This window comes from Zeus faber (assembly GCF_960531495.2).
Source record: "Zeus faber genome assembly, chromosome: 19".
In the NCBI taxonomy this organism is placed as follows: domain Eukaryota; kingdom Metazoa; phylum Chordata; class Actinopteri; order Zeiformes; family Zeidae; genus Zeus; species Zeus faber.
In genome coordinates this window covers 19,973,243-19,996,423 of record NC_137206.1, presented here as the reverse complement: position 1 = coordinate 19,996,423, position 23,181 = coordinate 19,973,243, and the positions used below count along the sequence as shown (strand labels likewise).

At 46.0% G+C, this 23,181-nt stretch overlaps 1 protein-coding gene across 1 annotated transcript; it reads left to right on the top strand.

The window, feature by feature from the left end:
* Window positions 1-3,000: 3,000 nt before the first annotated feature.
* LOC307245022 (5'-AMP-activated protein kinase subunit gamma-1-like) lies at window positions 3,001-22,980 on the top strand (the record flags this gene model as incomplete). The annotated part of the gene is made up of 16 exons (XM_080020432.1): window positions 3,001-3,279; window positions 5,975-6,261; window positions 8,147-8,204; window positions 11,601-11,710; window positions 12,307-12,388; window positions 12,747-12,805; window positions 14,162-14,207; window positions 14,332-14,386; window positions 15,256-15,382; window positions 16,018-16,183; window positions 16,293-16,330; window positions 16,439-16,585; window positions 17,060-17,153; window positions 17,402-17,809; window positions 21,145-21,173; window positions 22,909-22,980. Exons 3-16 carry the CDS (start codon window positions 8,168-8,170, stop codon window positions 22,978-22,980), a joined length of 1,470 nt encoding a protein of 489 aa, XP_079876558.1. The 5' UTR covers window positions 3,001-3,279; window positions 5,975-6,261; window positions 8,147-8,167.
* Between the last annotated feature and the right edge of the window lie 201 nt (window positions 22,981-23,181).

Below are 23,181 nucleotides of genomic sequence, written 5' to 3'. Positions count from 1 at the left end.
TCAATGCGTGCGCTTGTGTGCGTTTGAGTATTGTTTGCTTTGGTGAAACAGCACCATCTCGTGGCCATAGGGTAGAAACGCACACTGCTGCAACTGGAGACCATCAGTATTAAACCTGTTACCATAAAATGTTTCCATGGTCATGGTTGTATTTGATTGGCGTCCATTGAGCGCTGCCAGCAGTTCAAACGTCACAGCTCTCTTTTTAACAGTAAATATTATTTTCTCATTCCTCTTAAACCACACTGCAAAGGGTCAAGTGGATTGCGATTATTTTAGCTGCACACCCTCACGACATTCAGAGACGACCTGCAGAGCAGCGCAGAGGTGAAGCCCCACGGAACAAAGTGCTTCTGTTTACCAGAACCTCCTCTGTTTAGCCAGGGGCGCTGTTGTGTGGATGACCCATAACTCTGACCTGTGGAGGGGAAAACCAAAGAGAAAAACAGTCTTGTTATCATTGGTTCAACACAGCCCATCTGTTTTCAATGCCACTATGTAATACTACAAAGTAGTTGTACTAGTATCACTACTGTTGCTTATAATACTTATATACCTATTACACTGCTACTACCTCAGGTCGTACTCATAATGACATGTTTTATATGACTTTATTATATAAGTGTTAAGAATGCTTAATATAAGCTGAAAATAAACAATATTAAGTCATGAATACATATATTTTTTGACAGACACACACACACACACACACACGCACACCCAGATAAATACTGGCTTTGAACAGATGCTATCTGGTTTAACACAAGAGAGCGCTGTCGTAACACAGTCCATTTGACCATACTGGTACAATACACACACACGCACGCACGCACGCGCGCGCACGCACACACACACACACACACACACACACACACACACACACACACACACACACACACACACACACACACACACATTTTTAATAGTCGCACGTGTCCATGTTGCCCCTCCCATAGAATTTTCCAGAAGCTGGTCTTGGCACCTCTTCCATCAAAACAGTTGGCACCCACCTCATTCCCCCCTCTTATACACACCCACACAAGCATGCACACACACACACACATACACACACACACACACACACACACATTCCGACATGTTTTATTACTCCCACTTGTGTCCAGTGTGAAGTGAAGACAAGCAAAGTAAAACAAACTACAATATCTATCTATCTGTCTATCTGTCTGTCTGTCTGTCTGTCTGTCTGTCTGTCTGTCTGTCTGTCTGTCTGTCTGCCTGTCTGTCCGTCCGTCCGTCTATCTATCTATCGATCTATTTATCCCTCCCTCTCTCTCCCTGTCCATCAGTGGTAACATCAACATTAGGCAGGTGATGCTTTTTAGCCAGTTGTCGTTTTAAATTTTTTAAATCCCAAACCATCGAATCAGTGGTAATCCCTCAACAAACAGAACACATCAGGACCAGATGGAGCAGAACTCCTCTCGTCCGGGTTCGCTAAAACTACAGAGGCAGATTAAAGGAAAATAACAGGGGAAAGAGCAGATAGAGAGCGAAAGAGAGGGAGAGGGCGAGGGAGGGAGGGGGCAGCCTGTTTTGGGCTGAGAGCCAGGAACACACACGCGCACACATTCACACTTTCTCACATACACACTCACATAAATACATTATAGACAGCGAGCCATGACACTTCACTGGGCTGAGAAAGAGCAAGATAGATGGACAGAGAGAGAGAGAGAGAGGAGAGAGAGAGAGAGAGAGAGAGAGAGAGAGAGAGAGAGAGAGAGAGAGAGGTGACACAAGACAACAAGTCTACAGGTCAGGTCAGGTCTACCTGCCTGTCTCACTGCCTGCCTGTCTGTCTGTCTGTCTGCACTGACCGTGGATGGTAAAACTAACTGGGTGACATTCTGCCCAGTGTCTCTCTCCTTCTGGACTGGCGAGTACACGTCTCCCCTTCTAATGCGGACTAGTCTTGCACTTCTGGAAACAGCCGTTGTTGGAGAACAAGAACGAGGATTTTGGGAAGAAGAATTTTTTTTTAGGGAAATCTCTGTTCTGTTGGGTTTATGATCTATTGTTGGACCGGTGTATGGCGGCTGCCTTTGCATCGCTCACCAACGGTGTGGTTGTAATTCTTTTTCCTACTTGTACTTCCTTATTTCATGTGTGTTTCAGGGCTTGAAATAGTTTTTTTTGTATCTTCCTGGCGAGGTTTTAAAATCTAACATCGGACAACCTTAATTTGTTTTTTGACAGTTAAATATCAGGTGACAGCAGAGCGGCTACCAGGGGGCGCGGGCCCTCACCTGAAACAGTTGTAACGGCCAACAGCTGGTAAATTTGTAACAGGGACTACAAGGCCCGCTAACCCTCTGTTTCTTTGTGGGGGTTTTTTTCCCCAAGTTCTCCTTGTTTGATTCTTTTGATTCATTTCCTTAAGCAGCGCTGTGTCGTCCTCTCCTCCGCTCGTTCTTTGTTATTCTACATCTGGTGGAATGCAGAGCACAGACATTCGGGGCAGGGAGCTCCAGTCAGATCTGATCTCAGAGTAAACACAAAGTCCTCCCGGGGGGGGGACCACTGAGGTTGAGCCTCACTTGCCCGTTGGTCAAAATCGATCCATTTTACCGACCATGAAGCGTCTGAGCAACCTGATGATGAAGCGGTGGAAAGAAGGCGAGAGACGGAGCGAGAGGAGGATCGAGCCCTTCATAGGCGAGGAGGAAGAAGAGGGAAGGCCGCCGAGAGACGGCGGGCGGGGGGCGGCGGGTGAGACGGCACCGAGGAGAAAATCGGAACCCTGCGAACGAGCGGAAGGGGAGGACGACGAGGAGGAGGAGAGACGGACGGAGAGACGGAGGAAGGACGAACGGCGGCGGAGGAGGTCGGAGCCCAGCGTCTTCCTGGCGGAGGACGAGGGGGAAGAGAAGGAGGAGGCGTGGACGGACGGAGGCAGACGGAGGGAGTCAGAAGGCGAGAAGGGAAGGAGGAGGAGGGAGGCGGACAGACAGAAGAGGAGGAGGAAGTCCGAGTCGTGGGTGGAGGGTGAAAGCCGCAGACAGACGGACAGAAGTGCCGGAGAGACAGACAGGCGGGCAGACAGGCGGTGGCTGCGTCGACGCTCCGAGCCCTGCGGGAAGCTGCACGTCCAGCTACTTCCTCTGTCGGACAAGAAGAGGAAAGATCTCCTGGAGAGGCGGACGGGAAGGAGGAGGTCGTGCAGAGGGGAGACGGAGAGGCAGACGGACGGGAAGCAGGAAGTGGAAGCAGGGAGAAGTGTCTCCAGGAGGAAGTCAGAACCATGCCCTCTAGGGAACAGTAAGCTCCAGAAATTCACTGACATTCACTGACATTTCCTCATTCTCGCTCTATTGAGGCCGCATTGCAAAACAAAACCTCAATATTTGTACAAGGTAGGGGGAAGTGTGAAAGGTACATGAGGCTTCTGGAGTTCAACTTCAGTCCTGCACTCAAGCTTGTGTTCCGGGTTGATCCTCAGTGTTTAAATATTTCGGGTTTTTTTATCAATTCCCATGACATGTAATTCATATGACACACTCAGCTCAAATTGAGTTTATTGTGAGTCCCTGGAAATGTATTCCAAGGACCAGAATTTGTGGCGTGAACATCGAAGAATCTATTCATAATTTTTGCAAAAGCGTCATTATTTATTTACTTACGTACTTCAGAAAGATTACAAGGGTGCCTCAAATAGATCCATTTGCTTTGAGTGTAATTGGTTCTACTCAAGCTCTTCCTTAAAATGAATACAGCATACAGCACATACAGTAGGTTATCTACTTTTTGAACGTGAATGCTATCTGGCATTTGAATGCTTTTATATAATATTGATATAATATCTTTAATATTTGGCAAGCTGTGAGTACAGCTAGGCACATTTAACAGGCTGATAGGAGCCTCCGGTAACCACCAGCAGCTTATTGTCCCAGCACCTCGCTCTATATCTTCTAGTTCCTCCCCCCTTGGTGTGTGTGTGTGTGTGTGTGTGTGTGTGTGTGTGTGTGTGTGTGTGTGTGTGTGTGTGTGTGTGTGTGTGTGTGTGTGTGTGTGTGTGTGTGTGTGTGTGTGTGTGTGTGTGTGTGTGTGTGTAGCTTTAAGTCTATGACAGCGAGTCCCAAATCCCCCTTTGTGTGAGGTAGTGCTCTCTAATCTGTTAAAGTGCCTGTCTCTTAATGTTCCATCTGCACAAACACACACACACACACACACAGTGAATGCACATGTGTGTTGAGTCTCCTCTTACAGCTGTGTGTGTGGTATACGAAGGTCTGTGTGCGTGTGTGTGCATGTGTGTGTGTGTGTGTCCGTGTGTCTGTCCGTGTGTCTGCGTGTGTGCGTGTGCCATGTGTGTGTGCGTGCGTGCGTGCCACAGGCATGAGTTGGATTGATTGTGTAGGTATCTGTGTCATTCTAGAGGAGTGTATTCAAGTCTTTTCTACTCTATTGCATTGTGTTGGTTGTGCTTTGGGGGTTTGAGACAGCTTGCTGCAGATTACTGCCTCTCATCCACTGTCCCTGCTATATATAGACTTGAACTTGATATAGACAAACTATTGTGCGTGTGTTTGTGTGTGATTGTGCGTGTTTGTGTGTGTGTGTGTGTGTGTGTGTGTGTGTGTGTGTGCGTGGGGCCAGAAAAACGGACAGAAAAATACAGAGAGCATCTATTAGATAAAGGTTATCGTGACTCTCTCTCTTTCTTTCTCTCACTCTTCCATAAGCTCATTTGTTTTCCCGCCCCTCTGATCTCTTCATTCCATTTCTGTGCGAGTGCGTTTCTGTCTGCGTGGGCTGGTTTGCGATAGCGTGTTGTGTCTGTGTCTCGCTGAACCATCTGTTACTGTATCGTGGTAATATTGCTGGTCGCAATGACCCATAATATCCTACTGAGGGCGCAGTGGTTTCATTTATCCTAAACGGGGAACGGCCTGTCAACCCAGTCAGGGGGCGTCAAAATAAGAATAGGAAGAAAATTAAGGATTAACGTTCCATAGATTAAGAAGTCATTACATAAAGAGATGATGTAAATCCATTTATTTGTGTGCACGTCCGAAACGCTCAGCAACTTCAGCAGCCACTCAACTAATCATCTGGAGGGGCTGAAGTTTTCAACATCTACAATCATTGTTTAGTAAAATCCACTCAGCACTTGGAGGCCCTTTCCTAGTCAATGAGTCTCTGCAGGTAGCCCGCCATCATCTTTGCGCCCTACTCTATTGCAAACCATGGAGTTGGTCATTTTAAATAAGTCCAGCAGTCGGGCAAGGTGAGGAAAGTACAGATTATCAGTAATTCACAGCTAAGTATTTTTCGCTGGGACACAGGGAGCAACGTAAGCCCCGGCGAGACAACAATGCAATGCAATGTGCGGGCCTGCGGCCAATCACATTTGTTCGTTTGCTCAGCTGTCTGGCGCAAAAACAATAAGCCTCCTGTGGTTCCAAACGCGACAAAACAAGACTTCCTTCTCTCTATCGCACCTGCAGACGAGAGAGAGAGAGAGGGAGAGAGAGAGGGAGAGAGAGAGAGAGAGAGAGAGAGAGAGGGAGAGATTATTGTCTTTCTCAGGCTCTATCTATAGCCTTTTTTTCTATCAATACAGCAAGATCTCAAGGAGAAGCCAGGACTGAAATAATTTCCCTACACGCACACACACACACACACACACACACACACACACACACACACACACACACACACACACACACACACACACACACACACACACACACACAGTATAGTACCAGACACACCACTTGTCACTGTCTGTCAATCTGTCAGGGTCTATTATGCTACTAACACACAGTGTTACACACAAACACACACCTAGACAGGCACACACACACACACACACACACACACACACACACACACACACACACATGCACACCCAATCTCCCTCTGCCTTCTATTTCCCCACTCTCTTTTTGTTCACCTGATGAAGGTTATGCTGTAGTTTAAATTCTTCTCTTGTCCCACCCCTCGCCCCCAGCCTTCAGCGTGTCCTCCCCACCCATCATTCCCTCTCCACCTCCCGCGGCGTCCGCTCCGCCCTCTGTGTTGTCCCCCCGGGCCAAGGAGCCGGTGGGCGTCTTCCCGCTGGAGACGTACCAGAGCGAGCCGGCCCGGCGCGAGACCCGGAGACTGCGCTCCTACTCCTCTCCTCCGGACACCGGGCAGCTCTACAGCCTCTCAGCCAACAGAGCTGCGCCTCCTCCACCCCCATCTCCGCTCCCCCTCCATCGCCCTGTGCCAGGGTCTTCTGTTGCCCTCCGACAGGTGAGTGTGGAACAATGAGCTCTCTAATTTTCCCCTGTTATTCTGCTGTATGGCATCAGCCGCATCAGCGATTCTCACCATTTTTCATATCCCTCAATTTCATATACAGTACATTTCTCTCTGGGACCCCAATCTGAGTAGTTTGTATTGTTTGATTGTGTGATTTGGTCCAAACTTCCCAACCTGTCTACACTACAGTTAAGGAGATAACTGTGAAAAAATGGTCAAAATATTTATTATTGTACGTTCAAGGTGTTCTCTAAACATATTATAATAATGGTGAAGTTCAACTATTGATCCTTTTGCTGGCGACCGCCTGGAAGGACCCTTGGGGTGTCCCCGGACCCCAGGTTGAGAACCACCGGTCTCCATACTTATGTTTGACATGCATATCACGTCACATATTGATGCCTATGAGATGAACGTCAAACAATGGATGAGATTTGAAGTGCATTACGTCTTTACGTCCGTCAATGTATTTATCAAATGATATTGTATAATTTTGTCAAGATATTGATAAAAAATTGTGGGTTCCTCATAGAGTACATGCAGACGGAGCAGAAACCCTCGTGCCTCTCCTCTGGAGGAAGTGGACCGTCCACAGCGTGATATAAAGCAGGGGTGCCAGAGTCATTTCAGGTCACGGGGCGGACCGGTCAAAACGCGACATCCAGCGGGCCGGATTACACTGTTAACACCCCCCCAAAGCCTTCATCCAGTCTGTGTGTCGCTACTGGACTGTGTTGCAAAACCGCACTTGATTCAGCTGTATCTATCATTCACATTAATTGCACACATAATGACGGTGCGTGAGTGCGACTATTCTATTTAAAGTATTATTATTTAATTTTAATTTGAGCCCCCCCCCCCCCCCCCCCCCCCAAAATCATCCAGTGGGCCAGTTGAACCCCTCCACGGGCCATATCATTGACACCCCTGATATAGGAGTGTGATACAGTATATTCTCATGCAGTCTTATCTGCCTCTGTCAAACCTCTTTGTGTTTTCTACATAACTTAATTACTGACCCCGCACGCAGGCACGCACGCACGCACGCACACACACACACACACACACACACACACACACACTCACACACACACACACACACACACACACACACACACAGGGAACGCTGTATTGCTGCAGCCAGTGGGCGGACTGTTCCATTTTTCCCAGAATGGGGGGAGATTTTGGTGTTAAAGCGAAGCAGCCAGCCAGACGACCAGGCTGCCAGCCAGACAGCCAGCTAGACAGCCAGCCACACAAATCCAAACAGACAGGACCGCCAGACAGACAGCCCGCCCGCCAGTCCACCAAGCAGCCAGACAGGCGGATGGCCCGATCAGTCCTAACGGCATTTTAAACGTCGGCTCCATCGGCGGCGCGTCGGCGAATACCGACGCTCGACTGCACCTGCCGCGTCTCCCGGCTCCCGCGAAAAGTTCCCCGCGTCGGCGGACAGAGCGTTGCCTTTCCACCCGGCGGATCGACGCTTCCTCCCGGCATGCCTCGATAAAGGATCCACGTCGGAGGGGAAACGCGACCGCGATCGCCTTCGCGTTTCTTTAGGAGGCGGATTAAAAAAAAAAAAAAAAAAAGGGTGGGGGGGGGGGGGGGGGGGATTTGATGAACGGCGAGAGTGAAGTAGGTGGATGAAGACGAAGCGATCTGGTGACGTAGGAAGCGTTCAGAGGCGCCACCACAAAACACAGAATTAACACAGTGCAAACACAGCAGCATGTCGTCACGGTGTGCATTTATGTTAGTTTCTGATGTATAGCGGTGTAAAAAAAACAACAACAACAACAAAAGGAGATTGGATAGGGGTGATGGAGGAGGCGGCGGCGGCCGGGTGGTGATGTTTCTGCCTGCCGGTCCTCAGGTGCGGAGCGGGCCGGACGGGATGCCGGAGCGAGCCGAGCAGGAGGCGCGCGATGCCGGTAAGAGATTAAGAGATATTAAAAAAAAAAACCCAAAAACAAACATTCGTTTATTTTTCTGTTATGTATAGTATGTGCCCCCTCTATATGTTGTGGGTGGCGGTATCCGCCTTTCCCGGCAAGAATGCGAGGATCGGGCTGGCGCAAGGGGTGAAAGGCAAAGCGGTGAATCGGACACATCAGGAGTGGCTAGTTGTCGTCAGTGAAACACGTCGGGACGGGTGGACGTTCGCGAAAAAAAAAAGGAACCGCGCCCTCGGGTGAGAAAATATCCCCAGCCACCTGGAGCGAGCAGGGACAAAACGAGTGAGCGGCTCAGAAGGAGGCAGCCCACGGAGACGAGAGAGTGATCGACTCAGAGCGGAGACGGGGGTTTCGCCTGGATGTTGGGGGGCGTTTCAAATGGAATTGTGGGACTTTTAGTTCAATCCAGCCGACACGGATGATCTCATGGATATCCACTTTAAGTCATACAATTCAAGTGGTGTGTATTCGACGTGATAACGACAACGTGCTGCTGATTTTTATAACTGAACTACGCTGAGCGCCTGCTGGTTCACATTGATTTGCCACACACAATAACCAGTTGTTTTTTTTTGTGACATTTGTGGTTGGGGTTGTTTGTGGACAGGGCAGCCATTTGTAACTGTCATTGTTTATTTCCAAGACAACACATAGCCCCTAAATTAACTAGTGTGTGCTTCGAGGACAGACGGGGAGTTTGATCAATCCCCGGTGCTGCGGGCGGGGCTGCACTCCAGCATCCAGCACCACTGGGATGCCTGGTTCATTTCTATTAACATGGAGTGAGAACACAGCCGTTAGATGTCTGAACCTACCTTTTATCGTCTCAAAATTAAACTTCAGATAGAGTGCCCGGTGTCACTGGCAGAGGTTAGTGTTTAAAGGCAAAATTAACAGCACATTATTTGGAAGAGTATCGTACTTTACGCCCCGCTTTAATTATAACTTGTGAGTCTTCGACTACACACCTTTACTGATCTGTGACTGTAACTTATATACTGTGACCTAACTTATTGGGGCTGCTTTGAGATTACTACTTCATGTTACCTCAAAATATATTTGGCTTTGTGGAAACTGTGTCGTTAACTCACGTAAACACAGTCTGAGAATACCACGTACGAAAGATCTGAACACCTTAGCTGAGCGTCCTCAGTTTCTACACTCAAAAGTTGTTTTAGACCACTAACGTTTATCAGTGTGAACCCCGGTATAATATTGTTTCACTCCAATTTCCTTTTCCAGAGCAGCATATTCGAAAGCACCACGACACGCACACAGACGTACGCAAAGTGCAGCCAGGTAGATGTTATAGAGCTATTCTTAGTGTCTGTACAAATAGGCCAGGCAGACAGGAAAGAAAAGGACGGAGGCAGAAAGCCGGAGAAGCAGAACTGGATGACTTCAATCATCAACCAGATTCTGCAGCCTCTTCCTGGGAAAGTGGAGGAGAAAAGAAAGAGTTATATAACGCTCCCATGAATGATTAAAGATTAGGGAAGCGGGATGTGAGGATGCACACAGTACTGAAAGTGTCTTAATATGGTGTTTATTCTGCTGCACTTCTCTGAGATGAAGACTGCTCCTAAAGCATAGTACACAACAGTCAAAATAAAAAATGATAATTACACATATTTTTGTTGATGCCAGTAGAATGGTTATATTACTAACTCATTTCAATATTTAAATAGTCTGACAGAATATTTCAGAGATTCATTTGGTGTTGCTGGGGAAAATATTCAATGTGAACTATTGTTAAAATTGATGAAAAACACATAACACGTAATGCAGAATTTAATATGTAAATATACCACATCCATTCAAAAGTTTGAATATTTGATTCACCACCGCCAATCCTGATATTAGCACCAGTTGAAGTCACTGCATCACAAGCTGATGATTCCCTGCATGATTCCCTGGGTTGCCATCACCCTGTTAGTGCAAACACACACACAACTCTCCCCTCGGGCTAAGTGTGTGTGTGTGTGTGTGTGTGTGTGTCTGTGTCTGTGTGTGTGTGTGTGTCTGTGTCTGTGTGTGTGTGTGTGTGTGTGTGTGTGCATAGTCACAACATGAAAGCAGGGCTTCAGAGATTCACTGAAGCCGAAACGGACAGTTAGACAGGCAGACAGACAGTGAAACTGACAGTAGACACAGAAGGATAACGCGTGTAAATCTTCAAAAGTTTCGACCTGTAAAACATTTCCATTTGACGATATTGAAACCCAAAAGTGAATTTAGGTTTAAAAAAAAAAAATGTCCCCTTTGACTACAATAAATTCCGGAGACATTTTTGAATATATAAGTGTTTTTCATCAAAACACGCTACTGGTTATTGATTAAAAAAAAACAGCTTGAGAGACATATGATCCATAGCTCAGATTGATGTAATAATCCATCTGAATACTTCATTGAGGCTGAGGAGCTGCAATAAAAACAAAAATAAAGGACACGATACATTTTGAATTAATTAAAATTGTGTAAAATCATGGCAAACATAGTGAGACTTTAGTCTGAACTGCTCTTAAGGCTGGCCCACACTAAAACATTTTTCAAATCTTCATAGATGTTGAAAATGTGAGATCCCACACACAACGACATATCACAATAAAAACGTAACAGTTTTGTTCCCACAGTGTGTGGAGAGCGACCATTTGGCCAAAAAAGCACCACGCACACCAACAGATTCCATTCAGGACACGACCAGAGTCCCGACTCTCAAGACCGGAAACCCCGCAAATCGCTCGCGATAAAACGTGACTTTGGGGTAAACAAACGAGGCGCACGAAGGACAGGAAGGACGAGCTATGCTTGTTTGTGCACAATTTTCTTTACGGAATAGTCCAAAAGGAAAAGATTAAAAAAAAAAAAACAATCGAGGGAAGTCATGGAGACGGTGTGAGCGTGCACTGTACACCTTTGCAGACCGATTATCGCTCTTTTTCCCCGGGGGCAATCCACAGACCTCGTCCTCGGCCGTCCTTGGACTTCAGGATATCGCATTGTAAATATTGAACATGTTTAATGTGTGTTTAATTTGCGGCCAGGACGGCCTTCAGGACGGCAGTAAAGAAAATACTGTTAACGTGCCACAGGGAAATCTGGCAAGCTAATCTTTAGAACCGTCAGAAAACTGGGACTTTGCTCACCGTCTTCGGAAGGGGGAAATCTGGCACAAAATCAGCTTGAATGTCTTGTAGTGTGTACCCCGCTTTAGACACTAGAGTATATAATAGAAGTGTTGGTTGTAACCGAAAATCATACAAAACTTGTGATTCTGTCCCATCCGCCCGCCCGCCCCTCCTCTCTCTCTCTCGCTCTCTCTCTCTCTCTCTCTCGCTCTCTCTCTCTCTCTCTCTCTCTGTCTGTGTCCAGGGTGCGAGGAGTCGGAGGGAGACATCTACATGCGCTTCATGAAGTCACACAAGTGTTACGACATCATCCCCACCAGCTCCAAACTGGTGGTGTTCGACACCACACTACAGGTGTGTGTGTGTGTGTGTGTGTGTGTGTGTGTGTGTGTGTGCGTGCGTGTGCGTGTGCGTGTGCCTGTACCTCTATTTGTGTGAGTGTGTCTTTCTGTTGGACACCTGTCACACCACCTATTTTAGCCGTCGGCCTGAGGATCACCGTGGGACGGTGGGGCGACGCCCCTGAGAGCGCTGACCTCCCCCACTTCTCTAGGATGTAGAGAAACAAAGGAACAGAGGGAAGGCCATGAACAGGGCTGAATGAGAGATGTAATCCACCCCTCCCCAGGGTCTTCTTCCGCGCACACACACACTCGACGCACGCACGCACACACACACACACACGCACACTCACACACACACAAACACGCACACACACAGAGCTCCATCCATATTTAATGCTCGGCAGACTATTTCTTCGCTTAATGAATTCATGAATCATTCAGCATTAGAGGACATTTAAAGGCTGTGTTAGATAGAGCCTTGGGTGTGGATGTGTGTGTGTGTGTGTGTGTGTGTGTGTGTGTGTGTGTGTGTGTATTAGGGCCCTGCGCTTTTCTGTGAGTAATGATGAATAAAACAGTATGATAATGAGAATTATGTCATTTCAGGTGAAGAAGGCGTTCTTCGCTCTGGTGGCGAACGGCGTGCGAGCCGCGCCGCTCTGGGAGAGCAAAAACCAGAGCTTTGTAGGTGAGACTGTGTGTGTGTGTGTGTGTGTGTGTGTACGTGTTATTTCCATAATGTCCTCTCCTCAGGCCGTTTCCGTAGTGACAGAAAGAGTAGAGACAAAACATCTATATTTAACTCTTCTCCTCTGCCGGTCCGCTCCCCCTCTCCTCTCGTCATCCTCCCACTCCATCTCCCTCTCTCTTACTTTCCCTCCTCTGCTCCTATAAATTATCCTTTCACAGTCGTCATGCCTTTCTCCTCTTTTCTCTATTCACCTCTGTCTCAGAGTGTGTGTTGTGCCTCCTGCTGTAGCCAAACACTTACAGTCGTACTTGTCCTGCTCTCTCTCTCTCTCTCTTCTTTCTCCCTGTCTTTCTAGGAATGTTGACCATCACAGATTTCATCAACATTCTGACCAGATACTACAAATCCCCCATGGTAGGACACACACACACAGACACACACACACACACACACACACACAAAGAGTTACATCGCTGCTGACAATGAGTAATTTGTCTTCTGAGGCATTGTACCCATTGAAAGGCACAATTAATGCAATAAAACAATGTATTTATTAATAGCGTAAAGCAGGATTCGGAGTGAGGCAGAAAACAAAATATTTTTACAATCTGTTTGGTCATCACACTTTTTCTAGTTTTCTCCAATCATTTCTCGCATTTGGTTTTTCAGTATTACAACTCGGACTGGGCGATAAATTATTACTAACCCTTCAGTGGTTCCATTGACATGGAACTGAAATGCATGTTCTGATTCGCAATTTTCCAATCTACCGTAACATCATTAAGGAAGATTGGAAGATTAAGGTCGACCTAATACTAAAGATTTGAGCTAACACATTCTGAAAATGGATTGTGAAAGAAAGTTTTATTCGAGGTATTTTTAGTTGAGGTGTTGGTCCGGTTTCATAGACCAGTATAACTAACTGGAATCTGATGAGTTTCATGATTTAAGATGGGATTTAGAATCTATAAGCAGGTATTGTATGCACTCAGCCCAGCCCTATCTCCGACACCTTCCAGAGCCAGTTGCTACCAATTCAGACCCGAATACCAAAATTGTCAGAGATCGTTTTTCTGAGACTTGTCACTTGAGCTGAAACGATCAGTCGATTAATCGATTCGTTGCAAACTATTAAATTAATCGGCAACTATTTTAATAATAGATTAACCATTTTGAGTCATTTTTTAAGAAGAACCAAATTCTCTGATTCCAACTTCTTAAATGTGAATATTTTCTGGTTTCTGTAGACCTATATGACAGTAAACTCAATATCTTTGGGTTGTGGACAAATCAAGACATTTGAGGATGCCGCCTTGGGCTCTGGGAAACCGCGATCGACGTCTTTCAGAATTTTCGGACATTTCATGAACTAAACAACGAATCGATTTATCAGGACAAATAACGGACGGATAATGAAAATAATCGTTAGTTGTAGCTCTACTTGTCAGTCTCTGTACGCCGGCACCTTCCTCCGCTCTGGTCTCTAATCACGGTCGGTGATTTCCGATCGAGTGGCGTCAGCCTTTCCGGACGACATCCATCTTGAGTTGGCAACCTTGAACAATGAAATAGATACGAGCGGAAAATAAGAAACATGATGAGTTGTGATGCGTCGAGGGGGTGACACATCATGATCGTGGTCATAATCTTCCCAGCAGAGAGGCTGTGTCCCCAGTGCTGCATCAATATACGTAACTGCAGTGATGTTGGGAATTCTGTTTTTTCATCTCTCTCTCTCTCTCTCTCGCTCTCTCTCCCTCCCTCTCTCAGGTCCAGATCTATGAGCTGGAGGAGCATAAGATTGAGACATGGAGAGGTGAACACCCATTATTTCATTTTTACATATTAATATTGAATTTGTAATGTCTTTCTTCCTTCTTAATTTCACCCATTTTGGTGTGTGTGTGTGTGTGTGTGTGTGTGTCCATGTGTGTCCACAGAGTGCTACCTCCAGGAGACCTTTAAACCTCTGGTTCACATCCCACCCGATGCCAGGTAAGGGGACTGGGAAATGCCTTGGAAGACGGACAGACGGTCAGACAGACAGAAAGTGTAGCTAGTCAGTCAGACAGACCGACAGGCAGCAGGGACAGACACGTAGGTCGGACCCATTTGGTTTTGTCTGCAGTTTTGCCCAGCTGGTACTTTCATGAGACAGAGTTTATGGAGTTTGTTGTCCGGGCCTCTACTGTTAAAAGCCCTGAATAATTTAACACCCCTGAAAATACACTGAGATCAAGGAGAGGAGAGACGAGGAGGGGGGAGGAGGGGGGAGCAAAGCAGCGGAACTGTGCTGTTTTTGTGGCAAACAAACCAGCGTCCATTATGAGCTCCCTGTTATCAAGGAAATAAGTGTTTTTATTTGTATGCTGCCTCTCCGAGTGTTGTACTACAGTATAATAGACAACACTGTTGCGGTCATGCTATAATGATCCGATATCTGTAAAACCTCTTACATCGTGGATCCCTGCGCTGATTTTTAGATTTAAGCTTTCCCATCGAAACATTGTAAGTGATGCAACAGAATAATAGTATTTACTGTTCTTTGCACGGCCAGAGCCACAGCACTAAGAGAGTAGATTAAAAATATGATGATTTGAATCTCTCTCTCTCTCTCTGACACAGACAGTGACAAGTGGTGTGTCTGGTATAATGCTGCTGTGTGTGTGTGTGCGTGCGTGCGTGCCTGTAGAAGAATGATTTCAGTCCCAGCTTCTCCTTAAGATCTTGCTGTATTGGTAAAAGAAAAGAGACTATAGATAGAGCCTGAGAAGGACAATAACCCCTCTCTCTCTCTCTCTCTCTCTCTCTCTCTCTCTCTCTCTCTCTCTCACACACACACACTTTCTTTATCTGTCCGTCAGTATATTTGAAGCTGTGTATTCGTTGATAAAGAATAAGATCCATCGGCTGCCGGTCATCGACCCAGTGAGCGGCAACGCTCTCTACATCTTGACCCATAAGAGGATCCTCAAGTTCCTTCAGCTGTTTGTGAGTGCCAGCGCCAGTAACACACACACACACACACACACACACACACACACACACACACACACATTAAATCATGACACCATATACAACATGGCGTTCACAACACAGCACACTGAGCGCAGTCACAGTGCGGTTTGACAGTTTAAATCAAATGCATAACGATCTGGGCAAGATTACATTCTTGGCCTTGTCTATTTTGTCTTCAATGCTGTAGATCAAAATTTTGAGCCTTATTTTTTTGGAACCATTTTGCCTGTAGATGGGTATTGTTCTATTTGCTGCCCCCTGCTGGACTCCCTGTGTGCTGACGTCTTGTCTTTGAGCACAGTAGTCCTATACCGGTTAAAATGTCCTGTATTGGTTAGGTTGGTAAATGGTTGCTAATTTATATGATAGCTAATTTATCCTGAATATTAATCATTTAATGAACTTATTGTTTTTCTTTTTAAGATTTTATTTTGTTGATGTTATTGTTATTGTTATATATTTTTTTTAATTATTATTAGTGTTCTAATCATCGTTATCCTTATCCTACATCCATAGTGATATAAGCGTGTGTGTGTGTGTACGTGTCCGCGTGTGTGTGTGTGTGTACGTGTCCGTGTGTACGTGAATGAATGCATGCATATGTGTAGGTGTGTGAGATGCCAAGGCCAGCCTTCATGAAGCAGAACCTGGAGGAGCTGGGTGTGGGCACCTACTCCAACATAGCCTTCATCCACCCGGACACCCCCATAATCACCGCACTCACCGTCTTCACCAGACGGAGGGTCTCCGCTCTGCCGGTGGTGGACCACCACGGTATGAGAGAGGGAGTGAGAGAGGATATACACTGTATAATATAATTTTGTTAATCTTGTCATAAAAGGAATGTACTTTCCTTCCGCTGACCCTGGGTTTGTGTCTCCAGGTAAAGTGGTGGATATCTACTCCAAGTTTGACGTCATTGTAAGCGACAGTTTACTTTCTTAACTATCAATGGTATCCATCCATCATTTATGCATGTGTGTATCATATGTCAATGACAAGCTTCCCTGGGTGTGACCGTGCGTGCAGAATCTGGCAGCAGAGAAGACGTACAACAACCTGGACATAACGGTGACTCAGGCGCTCAGACATCGCTCGCAGTATTTCGAGGGAGTCATGAAGTGTAACAGACTGGAAACACTGGAAACCATAGTGGACCGCATCGTCAAGGCAGAGGTACACACGTGTTGTGCGCGCGCGCTGTGCACGCGTACGCTCGTCGCACTTCAACTTCATCGGGCTCCGAAAGCAAAATGTATGTCAGGCCAAGAACTGGATCAGGATCCAAATCACTATTTTACACGTTTTTACATAACTCTGTTCTACATGCAATGGCATACAAACACTGTGTTGTATGCCAAGCATGCTGAAAGCACAGGTTAAAAGAAAAATAAGAATGTAAAAAAAAAAAAAAAAACATGTCCAAATACATTAATATTCCACTGAAATATTTATGGAGGGGTTAAGTGAAGACGCACAACTACAGTAGATGATTGTTGGTCATGCTTTTCAACATAGAGAGAGCCCACTATCCTGGTTATTTGAGTGCCGTGCGTCATGCTGAAGCAATAAGTTGTGTGTTTGTCTTTTCCTCTAATCCATTACCACTCTGTCTTTCTGTTTGTCCGTCTGCCTGCATCTCTCCGGCAGGTCCACAGGCTGGTGGTGGTCGACGAGGACTCGCACATCGTGGGAATCGTTTCCCTGTCAGACATCCTGCAAGCGCTGATCCTGACACCTGCAGGTATGTGTGCACCCACACACAAATGCCAGCAATTCCCAGTTTTTAATTTCATTTGATTCGGGTTTTATTTGTAAACTCTCTCAACATCCATACCTGTACAATGTTTGGTTAAAGAGTTATTTAGATGGCATAGAGTCTGATCCTTTGAACTGCTGTTGACTTGATAGCCTGACAACCTGTCTGTCTCTCTGTCTGTCTGTCTGTCTGTCTGTCTGTCTGTCTGTCTGTCTGTCTGTCTCACTGTGCAGGTCTCGGTAGAAAGGACAGTGTTCAGCAGGTCTCTGTGGACCAGACGATGACCGGAGAAGCTGAACCGGGTCCGTCGGGTCCGGATCAACCGGCAGGGAATTCGGAGCCGGAATCGGTACCTGGACCGGACACGGACCTGGAGCCCAATGAGACGGAGGGGGAGACAGAGGGAGAGAGAGACACGACAATCACACCCAGTGAGAGAGAAGCAGCGAGCGAGGCAGAGACGGACGGACACGAGGGTACGGACGAAAAGACGGAGGGGGAGACGGATGCACAGACTGATGGAGAGACAGAAGGAGAGGGAGAGAGAGGGGGAGAGGCAGAGGGGGAGAGAGAGGGAGGGACAGAATGTGAGGGAGGGACCGAGTGCGAGAAAGAGGAAGAGGCAGAGGGAGAGACAGATGGTAAGGGAGAGACCGAGTGCGAGAAAGAGGAAGAGGCGGAGGAGGGAAAAAAGGGAGAGACAGAATGTGAGAGAGGAGAGACAGAGTGCAACAACGAGGAGGAGACTGACCGTGAAAAAGAGGAAGAGACGGGGTGTGAGACAGAGGGAGAGACAGAATGTGAGGGAGAGACGGAGTGTGAGACAGACCCGCTCCTTTTGAAAGAGGAAGATGCGGAAGCGGAGTTAGGGAGCGACAAAGAAGAGACAGACGGAGGAGAAGAGGAGGAGAAGAAGAGCTGCGAGGAGGAGGAGGCGGAGGGCAAAGATGCAGGAGAGGAGGTGACGGAGGGGGGACACGAGGAAGAAGGGACTGAGGGAGGAGAGGGGTCCACACAGGACGCTGGCGAAGAGGATGACAAAAAAGAAGGAGAGGAGGGAGGAGGAGAAGGGGAGGAGGGAGGAGGAGGAGAAGGGGAGGAGGGAGGAGGAGGAGAAGGGGAGGAGGGAGGCGGAGAGGAGCGAGCGGGAGATGAGGAGGAAGAGTGACGGGCTCATTGCGGCGTCTGTGGACTCATTGCGACTTGCTGGGGCGGAGAGCCGCCGGCCGCCACGGGAAGAGGAAGTCGACCAAGCGGAGAGAGGTGGGACCGGACGGCCCGCACGCCGCCACGGGATTGGCCGGGAGGCTCAACAGACGAGTTCCCGTTGGTCAGTGTCGCGGAAGTGCTAATTGGACGGCTGGCCACAGGGATGATTGACATGTCTTGGAACCAATCAGGGATCTTAAAAAGGTTGTCTCTCAGAGAACCATTCACGGCTCATGATGATTAATCGTTTTCACAGTCAGCTTCGCAATTAACAAAGAGGAGATTAAAGATTTTTTGTTTTTGAAAGCTTTTGGGAGGTTTAGGGAGGTTTTTATTTGTCCGGGAGACTAGAGCCTGAGTCTGTGAAGGGTTGTGGACACCATGACTTGAACGCCTACAGGTACAACGGTGATAACATATTAATATTTAGATATAAATACATGGTTTGAATTGGATGTCGACAAGGAACCTTCATAGCAGCATCTGTGCTGCTCCCAACAAGGAGGGGAAATTTGGCATGGATGCTGAAAGGCTGTCAGTATGAATCCCAGCTGGTCAGTAGTCCTTGAGCAAGGCAGTTAGACATAAACTGCTGTAGTAGAACGGGGAGGCTCCAAAGTCTCTCTTTGGCTGCAAGAGAAGGTCTGTGACTGAGCGCAACAGCGATTTCACTCACGAACAAACCGGCCCAGAAACCCTTGGCCGCGCATGGTGTTAAAGTGAGCTTTTCGGAGAGGACGCGCTATCACAGCAGCGGTGTAGCGCTCCCGCAGTCCTACATCATCCACACACACATCTGATGACGCCCAAATCTGTTATTCAGAGCCAAAATCCTTGTCATTTTTCCGCTGGCATTCCTGTACTTTACTTTTATGTAATTTTAACCTATTTAATGCAACTTAATATCAGTCATGAAGGAAACCATCAACACAAGATTGCAGTTTGTGCCATCAGTTTAATATATATCTATATATGTATAGATATATATATATTTTTTTTTGTGAACTAAAAATTTCCTTCACACTTTAGTTTTTACAAGAGCTGTTCAGTAACCATTATTGTACTGTAGTTATTCATTTATAAACCGCAGACTCACCTGTGTCATGTGTGCCTTCTATCTAGTTTGTGAGCGGTCAAAGTGAGGGGAATGAGAATTGAAGCACCTTGATTCGAGTATTTGAATCCAGTAGGAATGTTTTGGTGGTGGGTTTTTTTTGTTTTTTTTCCAAAACTAGATGGATATGGATGGAGATGGATAGATGGATCCACAGCTGGTTCCTCTATCACACACAAATCACGGTCTCCTCCACTGTTATCCTTATCCGTTATTCTATTCTATCAATTATTACTGTATCAAATGTTATTTAGCTGCTGAAACTAAGAATATATTTATTGTACAGGTTTATGAAAATGAATAGCTGATATAAATGTACATTACATGTATTTTGTTTTATAGAAAAAAATCAAGTCTGTATTATTGTTATATTGAAGATTTAAATAATAATGCTGTCGAAATAGATTCTAAAGTTTAATATATTTATGCTGGAAATAGAGTTTAATGTTGTGTTCTGCTATTGCCGAAGAAGAGATTTAGACAAAGTCAAGATTTATAGAAGATCTAATATTTATCCACCACACAGTACCCATGTACTAGCAATGTGAAACCAGTAAAACGTGTGGACCTTGACTACATTTGTAAAGCTCTTTAGATTAAGTTTTCCTGCCAATATTCTGGGATGTCCGGCGTTCTGCACACGATGCCATGGAATGTCGAGGCAGCCTCTCTGATGCTGTGATCCAGCAGACTTGGCAGGTCGTCTCCGAGGCGACGCCGGGCGTGGATTTATCGGCCTGTGACGCCTGCGTTGTCTTCTCTGGACATTCCCGGATAAAGCGGTCTCAGATACTGCACACGGTACAGGACGGAAATTATGGGAAGCCATGTCGGCTCTGCAGCCCTGCTCAGTGGCTGTGGATAAATGCCTGAGTTCATCTGTAAAATGCTGGTGATGTTAAGTCGGCCGTTGTTCCATATTTACACCCGGCATTAAGGTGATGGAGCTATGGCCGACCCCTACACTCTGTGGCTCTGAGTCTGTTTAATTAAGGTCACTGATGGTTGGCCTGTTTTTATACCTCTATTTCTGAACAAAGTGGAATAAACAATCCCAATTTGTTAACATTTTGATGGATTTACTTGTGGGTTATGGGTTACGGTTTGGGGTTCTGTGTTATGGTAAGGGTTAGGTTTTGGGATTAGGTGATGGGGTAAGGGTTTGGCGTTAGGGATTAGGTGATAGGGGTTAGTGTTTGCTGTTAGGGTTTTAGGTCAGGTGTTAGGGTTTGGGGTAAGGGTTTAGTGTTTGGTGTTAGGGTTTGAGGTCAGGTGTTAGGGTTTGGGGTTAGATGTTAGGGTTTGGGGTTAGATGTTAGGGGTTGGGGTTAGGGGTTTGGCGTAAGGGGTTAGGGTTTGAGGTTAAGGGTTCAGGTATGGGGTTCGGGTTATTAGATTCAAGATTCAAGAAGTATTCTGCAGTATAATTACTTATGACTACCCTGCTACAGCTTTTTTTTTTTTTGTTACCTTGTACGTTTCTATCAGCATTCTTTTTCAGTCTCTAATAATAATAATATACAGGTACAATTACCGAAATTTGCCAATATATTTGATGATCTGCTATTGTCAGTCTGAGGGTGTGATTGTTTTCCTTTGCTGCAGCCTGTGGCTGTGTTTTGATAATTCTCACACATGGTCACGGTGATTTAGAGCGACACCTAGTGGACAGCGACAGTCAGGTACTCCGCTTCCGTGTTTTATGTATTTATATTTTCAGCCTTTGATTTGATTCTGGGCTGAAAAAGCCAGAAACCTAAATATCCTCAGAAAGTACTTGAATAGGAATAAAAATGAGTGGCCCCCTTGACAGTACAGACTACTCAGTTACTACTCAAATGCAGGTAGAACATATAACCTTTATTTTATGCGGGCAAACAAAAAACGACTACTTGTTGTCAGAGATGAATCAAATGGAGTAAAAAAAAAAAGTAACACGTGGCTCGCACCGGCAGCTGTGCATGGAAGGCGGTATGCACCCACGTTATATGACTGAGTATTATACGAAACGTGTACTTTAAATGAGTACATAGAAGTATCCAGTCAGTTAGCAGGCTCACGCTACATCCGGCGCGGACTATCTTCCCCGTTTGTGTCTGTCTTTTGTTTTGACGTAAAACTGACTTTACCGTTGTCTTGTTTTCTTAATCTCGTCCCATTAGTTGCATGTAAGTTGTATTCGTTTTGGGTTTTTTTTTAATGCACGCGTGTGACCGTATGTATATGTATATGGCAAATAATCTCTTGAATTTGAACTTGAACTTAAAACTTGAACTTGGAGTAAACCAGTAAGAGTGACGTCGCCTAATTTGACCACGGGGTGTCTGAGTGATTGCCGTCCGCCTGGTGGGCGTTGATCTGTCAAACATAACCATGAGCTCTATTGGCAATTTAGATGTATTTAAGCTGCTGTAAAAGGACTGGATGGGCTATGGTCTGTCAAATGCAACCGTCAAGAGGGAAATCAAGTCGTTTCGAAGCATAAACAACCTTTCGGTGACGAAGTAGACGTCGCAATCACTTTTTGGCACGACACCCGTCCAGGCGTAATTTCTTACTCCCCTAAAGTAAGCAGCGTTCATGGTGGGTAAGAACAATAACAATTTCAACCACTAATTTGCACAGTACGTTTGTGTGACGTGTTCATGAGCATGTTTGATAATATGCTGATTGAACAGTGGAGTGGAGTGCTTCACCTCACGTATCAAGTAAGTACAAGGCTCAATCTGAACGTTAGGTTAACGTTAGCTCCCAATTAGCTGATGGCTGGGTTTAGATCATGCATGTTAAAGGACACTTTCAAATAACACATGTTTCAACTTGCTTTGGACAAAAGCCTCTGCTAAAATACGTAATTTAATCATATGTTATGTGGGGACAGGGAAGACCGGACCATGATTGGGAAGAAAGGACAAGTTTACTCTTTGCAATGATATATTTGACCTTTGCCACTGGGTGGCAGTATAACCTCTCTGCATTTCAGTCCTGATGCCAGTGTGGAAGGATGCTGGGGTTATTCATCAGAAACATGAATGTAGTTCTGAACTTAAATGACATTATCTTCAAATATTTGTAATTCTGCAAATATTTTACCCCCCCTGATGCCAATAATTATGTTTACCGAGTGGTTGTTTCATTGACAAAAATGTACATTTCCGCAACAACGGCTACGATATTTCACCTGGTGGAGTACGTCGTCCTGGTACTTTTCTTATATTATGGTTCGGGACATACTAAACACTCATTTTGGCTTACTCTAGTATGCTAGTATGCCATTTGGGATGAGGCCATTGTTACTCTCCTCCCTTTCCCCACTGAGGGTCACATGGACATCTTTCCCCCTTCCCCACACTGTTTCCCTCTCTCTCTCTCTCGCTCTCATTCTATTGCTATCTTTCTGTTTCTTTCTCTCTGCAGTGTACCGTCAAACTCATCAGTATTCCTGTACCGAGCTGCGACAGAGTTCCTCAGAGTGGAAGACAGTTCTAGGTCAGTAGACCACGTTACATGTAATCTAATCTACAAGTACTGTAAGCCTACTGATGATTTCATACAGTATATGTATGTATGTGTGTGTGTGTGTGTGTGTGTGTGTGTGTGTGTGTGTGTGTGTGTGTGTATATAGATAAAAAAAAAATATATATATATATGTATATTGTTAATTCATTGCTGGCATTCCATTAAGCCATT